The sequence below is a fragment of the Cajanus cajan genome, chromosome 6 (assembly GCF_000230855.2).
Source record: "Cajanus cajan strain Asha chromosome 6, NIPB_CcT2T_4, whole genome shotgun sequence".
NCBI classification, from domain to species: Eukaryota; Viridiplantae; Streptophyta; class Magnoliopsida; order Fabales; family Fabaceae; genus Cajanus; species Cajanus cajan.
In genome coordinates, this window is record NC_138522.1 from 46,515,827 (window position 1) to 46,526,506 (window position 10,680).

At 32.1% G+C, this 10,680-nt stretch overlaps 2 protein-coding genes across 2 annotated transcripts; one reads left to right on the forward strand and one right to left on the reverse strand.

The window, feature by feature from the left end:
* The first annotated feature begins 1,894 nt into the window (after positions 1–1,894).
* LOC109811426 (uncharacterized) lies at positions 1,895–5,559 on the forward strand. The gene is made up of 3 exons (XM_020375180.3): positions 1,895–2,055; positions 4,018–4,168; positions 4,966–5,559. Exons 2-3 carry the CDS (start codon positions 4,138–4,140, stop codon positions 5,340–5,342), a joined length of 408 nt encoding a protein of 135 aa, XP_020230769.1. The 5' UTR covers positions 1,895–2,055; positions 4,018–4,137; the 3' UTR covers positions 5,343–5,559.
* Positions 5,560–6,752: 1,193 nt separating this feature from the next.
* On the reverse strand, positions 6,753–9,994 carry LOC109811464 (cytokinin dehydrogenase 1). Its single transcript, XM_020375225.3, has 5 exons — positions 9,221–9,994; positions 8,625–8,752; positions 8,274–8,534; positions 7,909–8,171; positions 6,753–7,604 (listed from the first exon to the last, which is right to left on the reverse strand). Exons 1-5 carry the CDS (start codon positions 9,876–9,878, stop codon positions 7,280–7,282), a joined length of 1,635 nt encoding a protein of 544 aa, XP_020230814.1. The 5' UTR covers positions 9,879–9,994; the 3' UTR covers positions 6,753–7,279.
* Positions 9,995–10,680: the final 686 nt, after the last annotated feature.

Consider the following 10,680-nt stretch of genomic DNA (forward strand, 5'->3'; position numbering starts at 1 on the left):
CAACAAGAGTGTTGACACTTTAAGATTGGGAACTCATAATTATGTGTTACATAGAAAGATTATCCCTATTTGTTGAGATTTTTTTCCACGGGTTTTTGCAAATTAAATTGTGGTGGTGTTGTAAATGAAAGGACTACTTCTTGTGGAGGTGTAGTATGTGATAGCTTTGGAAACTTTGTTGTGACTTTCTCTTGCAATTTGGGTCTATGCTTGGTGGTTTAAGCTGTGTTTTAAACTATCTACCATGGCTTAAAAATTGTTAGAGATGGTAACCTTAATGGTCCTAGTTTGGAGGAGTTTGACTTTGCATTATCAATGTGATTCCTAAATGATGGATGTTTTAAACATCACTCTTGCTACTCTTTAGTAAATAAAGTGATGAACATTATCGAGGAATATCATAAGATGACTTGTAAACATATTCTTCGTAAAACAAATTAGGTTGCCAATAACTTAGCAAAGCGTGGACATTTAATGTTTGAAGGTGTGCATATATTCAAGTCCCCCCTCCATGGATACAAATACATTTACTTATTATTTCAGTTATCTATTTTCCTAGAGTTTTTTTTTTTTTTTTTTTAGTTTGGACTTTTAGCTCCCATTGTAAAAAAATAACTCTAAAAAGACACATTGTATAACAATTTTGGGTGGTAGAACGTGACCAACATGTTTTACAAAATCGTCATCACCAATGGAAACAAAGATGAGTAAGAGAGGTGCAACAAATAAATGAAGGCAAAGATAGGTGAAAGGTTTAAACTTAGTGATGAAGTCGTGTTCTTCTTTACTGGTGGAAGAAACTCCAATAATTATCACACTATGACACCCATTTTTCTCCTAAAGAGAGTTGAAGGAAGAAGAGACCAATTTCAAATTAATGAGAGAAAATTATGTATATGAAAAAATGAAAATTATATGTACGTGACATGAGAGAGAAACTGAAAAGTGAGTGGAATAGGACTCTTGATGATGGAAATGATGCTTAATGAACTTTTTTCACTTCTTTAATTTTGTAATAATGATTTTTATAAAAATATAAAATTAAAATTTAAAATAGACAAGACTCCAATTGTAAGTTGTAATTCTGTATACAATCCAATTTAGATTAAATGACTTATATTTGGTGGGTAGATTTTCACATATTTTTTTTTCAACTCGTAATTATCCATGTAGATCTATTCTTCAATTATTTAAATCGATATTTAGGATTTAATTTTTCAAAACATATATTACTGGATCCTTGTTGAATTGTTCATATAATATCTGAATTTAATTCTTGATGAAAATAATTTTTGTTTAAATTTTATTTATCTTTTAATTAAGTTAGATTAGTCAAAAATGAAATATTAGTATATTACTACGAAAACTACATATATTATTAGATTAGTTTATATGATGTATGAATGAGTTTGAAATTTTTGTTTATTCATACTAAGGTTAACTTTGTGGAATAATTAAATATATCATTACATTTGATTTTCATTATTATCATAGAGAAAAATACAAATAAAAATAAGCTTGTATAATAATATAAATTATTTTTAAAAAATAAAATCTAAATTATGTATTACATATATTTATTTATTATAACTTTTAATATGACTTAATTTGTACATTTTTTAAAAAATTAGTGTAAATTTTAAATATACACAATAAAAAATTATGTCGAATATAAAACACATTAAAATATTATTTTTATTCAAAATTACAAGAAATATAATTTTTTGCTTTGTATATTATTAAAAAAAAAAAAGTACCACTAACAATACAAATATATCCCCCTCCCTCAATTATTTTCAATATAAATCAGTAAAAATAAAAATAAAAATAAAACCAATTTTATAATTTGTAATAGAAAAAAGAAAGATATTTTCTGAATGGCAACACTGCAACAGCAACATACCTGTTGCCTCTAGACTCAGCAGCGTAACATAAACGCAACCTCTGCAAGACACGTGCCTCGTCTCTTTCATTCGGTTACCGACCTTCGCTCTGCTTTTTGGATCCTCACCTGCAGAATCAGCGCTTCATCACTCTTCACTTCCATTGATTCAGGTACTTCTACTTCTTCCTTCTTTTCCAAGACAAAACCTAATAATGCTACCGTATGTCTTTCTGTTATTTCTACACATAGGACAAAACTACTAATACTGTTAAAGCATGTTTTGATACTAGTTTAGAAGTACTTTTAATTTCGGTAAAGAAACTCTTTAAGCCTTATCCAAAGATACTCTTAATAAGGTGTAATTTAGGCAAGTATAACTTATCTGTATACAATAATAATAATAGATAAATGAGTTTCGAGTTTCGACAGAATTCGATTCTTGCGAAGAAAATTTTATTGAGAAAGACTAAATTATTTTTTTGTGATTTTTAAGCTTTGAAAGCAATTAGTCTTCGATTATGAGATATCTTGATGCAAAAATATAATAAAAGGCACAAATAATTGTGACAATTTCTGTAAATATGTTAGTTACTTGGTCTTGGTGATTAGAGTAGACAGACCTAGTACTTTTCTTTGTTCATGTTTTGGGTGGACTATTTAGGGAGTCGTGCTTACGGTTGCTTCAAAATTCTGCAGAGAAAAAAAGGTGGGTATGGCGGCTTAACTATTCAAATTGGACTGTCTGATTCTCTATACGTTAAGCTTACCTGTGTGTAGAATTGTGATACCCTACAAAATCTTGTCCCAAATGAAATGGACTGTCCATTTCTACATGTTTGGTCATCGTGTCACAGATTAGCTGCAATTATCGAAACTTTCATTCTTAAAGTTGAAGTTACTGTTTTACCCATTCAGGATCTTATGTTGCCAATGACATAGCTTCATATTTTAGTTCACATATTGCCAGTGTCATGGATCAATACATTTTATTTTGTTTTTAAACATGACTTGGCAACCACATAGCTGTTTGGATAAACTTCTTTATAAGTATTTATTAAAGAAGAATTAAAAAAAGAAAAAAAAAATATTCTTAAGTAAAAATTAGATTCAATATAAGCTAAAAATTAGCTTTTTAAAAAAATAATGAGAAAATTTGTATAAACTAGCTTATGCATTAGCTAATTTTAACTTTTGAAAAATTTAATTTAATTTTTTCTTCTTATTTTCTTTTCCTCTAGAAGTGCATACGAAGAAGTTTATTCAAATAGACTTATTGTTTTGACTGTTTTAGAAAGCTGGGTTTTCTCCTATTACTACACAAGATCTTGAATTTGAATATTTATTTAGATGGAGACCCGAATCATTTTGCATCCATTTAGATGAGACTACTTGAGTATGTCCCTTATCTCCATAAAGAAGATATTGATCCCACCTCATGCACCTTTGATGTATTCCCGAATGCAAATTAAACCTTTCAAGTGGCTATTTCATGGATCTTGTAGTAACTGGTTAAACAAGCTCGGTACAAATTAAATATTTAGATGAATGATAGTGAGATAATTCAGTCTCTCAACAAGTCTAGAATTGTCTAAAATATTGCTCTGGGTTTGGTACACCTTCCCATCCTTGTAGAAGCTTAATGTTCTCATCATTATGTGCAATGCATACCTCTGTACTTGTTTGCCACGCCTGCAGTAGAGTGAACCACAATGATAGCCGGAAAATATTAAAGATGATCCAAATCCTTGGATGTGAGTGCGCATGAGTGTTATCTTGCATCCTTTTTAATCCCTAAGAAAGATGCTATCATGCTATGTACAGTCTATAGTACAAGAAAACAACTGGTACAACAACATAAAATAACGAATAATAAATACTATTAAGCTAGATGACTTTTATTTCAACACGAGGAATTCAACATTCAAATTCCTAATAGTTTGTACTCTTTCATAATTAGGCAAATTCCAATACTGTACCATAGATATTGTATTCATAGTGGGATGTTTCTCCTCTTGTACTTGTCATTTTTTCCTCCAGTGGTCTTGAAAGCTCTCCATTTTAGAGTAATTGTATCATGCGATCATGCAACTTGGGAACTGGACATTGATAAGGTAATTTACTTCTTTCTGTAGGGAAGAATTTCAGAAGAATTTGTGGAACTTGGAGGATTCAGCCCTACTGAGACTGTGAGACAGTAAATGAACCTACTTAGGAAAACAATGTGGATCTATTAATGCACGCTTTTATCTTTCATGGAGAACAAATCAGATAAAATGCTGCGTGGTGAGGGCTATCAATTAATTCTTTCATCTGAAGCTCACTTCAACCACTTTTTCATTTGGAATGAAATTTTGATATTACTGTGTAAAGTTGATACTTGGCAGTGCATTGAACAATGTATATTATGTCAGTGAATTTACTCTGATGAAGCTAGGTGCAAATGTTTGTAGAAATGTAACAGCCATGAAAATTGTTTTACACATCATTACAATTGAAGTAAGGGAGTCAAATATATTTATTTTTTTAAATTATAGTCAAGGAGTGAAGCTTGCCAAAGCAATGACATGCTAGAATTTTTAGACCATTCATTTGGACTCTGGAGAGTGCAGATAATTTATGCATTTTCTTGGAAACCTTTTGCACTTGATTCAAACTTTTCTCCACATTTTGGCCTTTTGAAGGCTTAGTATGAGTTCCTATGCATATTAGAGCAATGATAGCAAGCTATTTGTTCAAGGGATATGTAACTCTTTTGCAAAGACCGAGTAAAATTAATAAATTGGATATGCTTTTTAATTCATTCAAATGGGTGCTAACACCTATTTTAGAATTTGCCCTGGGGTAGTTTTTTTCTTAAGGAGGGAGTTATGGTCTTGTGGTGCATAATACATTTTTTGAATTTTTTTTCAAACTGATTAAGAGATAAGGTGGAAATGTATATTTACTTAATGGAACTCTCTTTACTTGAGAAATCTGTATCAGACTTTTTTTTTTTTCATCTACTTTCGTTTGATGCACTGAATCACTGATCATGTTACATGATACCCTCGATAAAGACTTTGATTGTGTGAGTTCAACAGATAACAAGGAAAGCACTTCTGTGGACAAAGTATTGGCTGACACCAATCATCCTGAGATTGATGACAAAGGTGTTCTGAAAAATTTTACAAGATCTTCACAGGATGTCACAGAGACAAAGATAAATTGTCCAAAGGGTACACGTCCTGAGGAAATTGATGCATCTGGGGATGTAAACATGGAGGCATCCATAACAGCTGATGATGTTATTCGGGCTGGAGGATTTGGTGCCAGGGATGATATCAGTAGCTTTCTTCCTGTTGCAAGTGATTCTACCGACTTTGAAGCTTCAATCCGTGATGCACGAGATTATGAAGAACCACAGGGTCAAGTTAGCAGGCCCGGCCTTGGCTGGACTGATGCTACTAAGAGGGAATGAATATTATTAAGGTTATATGCACTAGGATACGCTGCTTTTTGTTGCTTTTAGCTGGAAGGGCCATGTGTTTCTGGCTAATATTAGATGGTGCTTGTTAAATTCAGTCATATGATGCTGGTGAAAATTTTGTTAGCAATGTCACTAAAAGATTTTCTTGTAAAAATAGTTGATCCGTTTGCTAGTGTTTGATTTGCCCTTGTTTTCGGTCGGATAAGAACTTATCCTTGAATTTTCTCAACCGTTTTATCTGGACGTACAAAACGTGGTTTTCTGAAGTTTCATTAGACATGGGTGTTTTGAAATTTCATACAATATTCCTGTCTTTTTAACGCCGAAAATGAGTTGTTTAAAACACAATATATCATGTATCTATGTTAAGGGAGGTTATTGTACGGGTAAAAAAGATATACGTAATTATCTGTAAGGGAGGTTATTGTGGGAATTTAAAAGGTAGAATTATAGTGTGAAAATTCAGGAAATTATAGGGATGGTTAGTGTAATTTGCGTTTTTTACACTGGTCAAACTTGAATACGGAAAAGTAGTGCAATATTTGGAGGGAGGGAAAGAAAAGATAGAAAGGAAGAATTTGTTTGCTATTGGTCGAGGGTTATTAAGGAAAAGGATATTTGATCCTCTCTGAATATGATTTTCTTTTTCTGATGTATGAAAATGATTATTATATTTTTTTGTACTAAATACTCAGGCGTGTCGATATTTTAGGTAGATGAAGCCTGAAGGAAGTGTGATATGTATAATCTGCAATTGTCTGGCCTATTATGTTGGGTATAATGCCAATGTTACTTTTTGTTGGTGATATTGGACAGTGCTAGTTTGAATGAACGTGGAGGAATGAATTGTAGAAGTAGATGTAAAATAATTAATAGATGAGTTGAAGTTTCATATATGTATAACTATTTTTACATGTTAATAATTAAAAATATTATCTAATTATTAACATGTAAAAATAGTTAGTTATTACAATATTACAATTAGTTTACACCGTAAATAATTATTGTACTGCTAATAGATTATATTATTAATAAATGTACTTGAGAGAAACTCAAAATAATAACTATTGAGAAGAAGATGAAAATTTGTCTAAGATGGTTTCATCACATGAGAAAAAGTTGCTAGGATAAAAAATTGGATGAAGTGGAAAAACAGTTCACTTGATATGAAAATTGAAACTTGACTTTTGATAGCAGGATTAGAACCTATGAGCTATGCAGCTCATTTCTTTCAGTAGAATAGGACTTAAACGCCTAGTAATTGTATAAATTTTTGAGAGGTGGCCAACCGAAAAATTAACTTGAAGAGATTTTTTTATCTTACTTTGCAACGTGCTATTTATACGATCATGGTTAAAAATTTTGTTAAACAAACAAATGGTTAGTTATCACAGTTAAAAAGAAGAAGAAAAAGGTAATAACAGTTCTCTTTATTTAACCTTTGCTTTACATTTAATAATAAATTTCTTTGCTAATATTTTTCTCTTACAAGGGTGCCCCTAAGATTTAATCTTACAATTCTCTGCAAACAGCTTACAATAAAATATCACCACCAAACCAGCTCATCATCATTGGTGTTTCCCTGAGCCAATCTTCTAATTATAACCTAAAAAGCAAGCTTCCGTTTGAATAGAAAATACATTGGCCACGGTCACAGTTATTGAGAGCAAGGCCAGGGAAGAAGCATAGACGATCAAGAGAAACGTTAACCATACTCTTTTTAACAACTTTTTAATAACTTTTCTTTTAATTGTTGGTCGAAACTTATTGAAAATCACAAATTTTGTGGATTTCGCATCTTAAATCCCTCCTGATTTAGTGATGAAATTTATCTAAATTTGTGATTTTCAATTGATAATAAAGAGAATATTAAGAGAAAGTTAGAGAAAAATTACTAATTACCAATAGGTGACAACCTCACACTAAAACTAACATGAAGCAGATAGTGCCTTTTGAAAGATTTTGTGGCCAGGGGCAAGCAGGGCTAGTGGGTCATAGGCCCTTTTTCTTTCTACAAATGCCTCCCATTGTGACCCAAAGTGGGCTTTCCATTCTTCCTCTGTGCTGTAATGGGGAAGGTACTGCTTCACTCTCAGTTGGGCACGGTTGCAGAAGTCTATGATCCTTTTGTTTTGGGCTAGAATGTGTTCTAAACTATCTGCACCTGTTGAATTCGGGACCGCAGAGGATAGGAATGCCACAAGGTACAAAACATCTTCCTCGGGGGTAACCAAAGATGTTTTTCTGTTCCACCTGTAACAAGAAAATGTAAAACATGACTCAGATCATGAAAATTAATAGAGTATAATTCTTTTGGAGATAATAATCATAGAGTTTGATGAATACGTATTGACGGTAAAAAACTTTTATAGTCGATCAATAAAAAAATTATCCTTATTATGTTACACTATCCGTATATAGTTTATTTTCTCGTAATAATATATGATCTATCGAAGTAACTGATTGTTACACTGTCATCCAGTGACAAATTGAGATGTATAGTAAGTCTTAGACTCATTGGTTTGTGTCATGTTTGACTAGAGATATAGATATATACCTTGTTTGGTTGACGGGGTAAATGAGTATGGGACCGTTACTTGTGTCCTTAAGAATATTGCCAAATACTTGTTCAGCGAAGTGGTGAATCTCACTACTTGGGATCAGAAGGTTCAGCCAAGGATGGGGAACTTCCCACAACCCTTTTGCTCTTAGCTTTTTCTCAGAAACATGCACTCTGTCTAGGAATTCCTCGTAAGAAACTTCTGATAGGAAGAGTGTGGGAGGGATGTAACTCAGCTTTGACAGTAGGTGATCAACACTCTGCATTTTATGGAGATGAGAACTTTTTTCTTCTTCTTCATAATCAATGGTTTAGTTCTAAATTCTGAGCATGCAATTAATAAGTTGCTTGGTGTGTCATACCTGATTCATGACTTCAGCTTCATCAGGGTTGAAGTATTTTGCCATCTCAAGACAGTAGAAGGTTTTCCCATCAGAAATGAATTGGCTCGCTTGAAGTGGGTTTTTTGGATCAAAGGATGATCTCCAATTGTTAAGGATGCCGGTTCTGTTTATAATTACAAACCCTTCAATATAATCAAATGTGTTTTTAAGTGATATCAAATACTCTTGATCCTTAGTAAATGTTGAGAATTCTGAGTAGAGCACCCTAATCCATTTCACCTGTCAAAAGCCACAGATCATGTCATACATAAATATTATTGGGAACTATTTTTTTTTTGCTCAATATTAGAGCTGTGAATATACACTCACCATCTTGGGTGCTGGTTCAAGAGAAATTCTAGCCCTTGTGATGATGCCAAATTGACCAAGCCCTCCAAGAACACCATAAAAAAGATCAGCATTTCGGTTTGCTGAGCAAGTAACCACCTCTCCTTTTCCTACAAAGAAGATTTAATTTTGCAAACTAGATTACTGTGATGAAAAGTCAAAAGTGACTGCCACACAAAATGGTTAACTAGTTTATAGAATGCACCATTCACACACTATTATTCTCAGTCCGCATGATAAAATCTAACAACTTTTACTTTATTTCTGAGAAATAATTGTTTATTTATTTACTGTCTTACTGAGAGAGTTTTTATATATAAAAAAAAATAAATGATTTTTTTTAACTATCCTAGACAAATCCTGTAACAAATAAGTGTTACTGCACTCATTCACTTCAGTAAAATTTTTAAGTCAGAGTTTTATAGATAAAAAAAATATAGTTGAAATTAATTATTAACGAAACTAATAGACATTTTGTACTAATAACATGATTATAAACAAAAAAAAAAAAAAAAAGTTGTAGTAAAACCTTAATTACTACAAGAAAAATTAAGAATGGGTTGTGTTTGAGCAGTTACCTGTGATCACTTCAAGCTGGAAGATGTTATTAATCTGAGGTCCATGTTTGAAGGCTTGACCACTTATGCCAGCATTTGAAAGAGTGCCTCCAACAGTGAGATGAAGGTAATCTGTCCATGACTTTGGTGCCAAGCCATGTCTAAGAGTTTCATGCAGAATGTTTATCCACAACTCACCCCCTGAGACATCCACATAAGGCAATTCTCCATTGTGGACTTTCATTTCAGGACCCTGCAGTGACTCCATGTTAATGACAAGGCCTCCATGTGCTTGAGCCTGGCCTTGAAGGGAATGGCCATGGCCTCTAGCAGCCACCTTCAACTCTGAGGCAAACCCCATTTCAAAAACATGCTTTAAGGTGTGTGAAATATCAGAAACTGTCTTTGGATGCAGCACTGCTAGAGGAGGAAAATGGTGAATGTTGCCAAAGTCCTTGGCAGCATCACCATTGTCCCTTAGGCTAAAGTGGCCATCTAGAGGCAGTGCTTGGAGTGATGAGAGGATCTCATGAGGTGGAAATGGAACTAAGGAATTGGAAGCAGAGTTGTTGCAGCCTGAGTTGGCTTTGTGAAGTATAGAATTAAGGATTAAGAGTATGAAGATTTTGATTGATGAAAAGTTCCCATGTTCATAGAAAAAACCAGGTTTTGACACCATGGTTTATGTTTTATGAAAATATTGTTTTGTATAAGAAAAGGTGTTGAGGTGGAATATTGTTTTGGAAGGCAGGGTATAGAAGCTGAAGGAAAAGGTTTGGAATAGCATGGATTGATTGAAGGAGTGACCCCTTTTATAGGCAACCTGATTCTTTGTGATGAGTGTCCTTGTGTGTTTTCACTTTTATTTTATTTTTTATTTAAATTTTGGTATCTCAATTTTTTTTAGTTAATTAATTTTTATTTAACTACATCAAGTTAAGTTTCATTATAATTTTTTTATAACTATATTATTGATATAAAATATTCATTAATTTCATTAACTAATATTTATTAGAAAATCCATCTAATTACTTTTGATAAAGTTTCATTTTCAACTATATTTTCATTCCATTATCAACCTTTTTTTCTTCTTCTTAAACTCTTGATTATTTATTTATTTTTTATGCATAATTGTAAATCAAATCAATTAAATTATTTCATATCTTATTCCGCATAAAATCACTAATCAGGCACATAAAATTCCATTTAATGGAAAAATTAAAACTTTTCATTTTTAAAACTTAATCTTACATCATATAAAATCTTTCAAATTTTCTCAAATTTCCTCTAAACTTTTAAATCCATCATTAACCTCCAAATGTTTTGATACAAAAATAGTATATAAAGAGGAATTAAAAGTATAATTAAATTTTTTTTTGTCTATTTAAATCGATTTTGGGAATCCTATTTGCAATGATAAGGTTAATACCATTGTTAATGGTCCTGTACATTGACTTGATATAGTGGTATTGAATCATTGG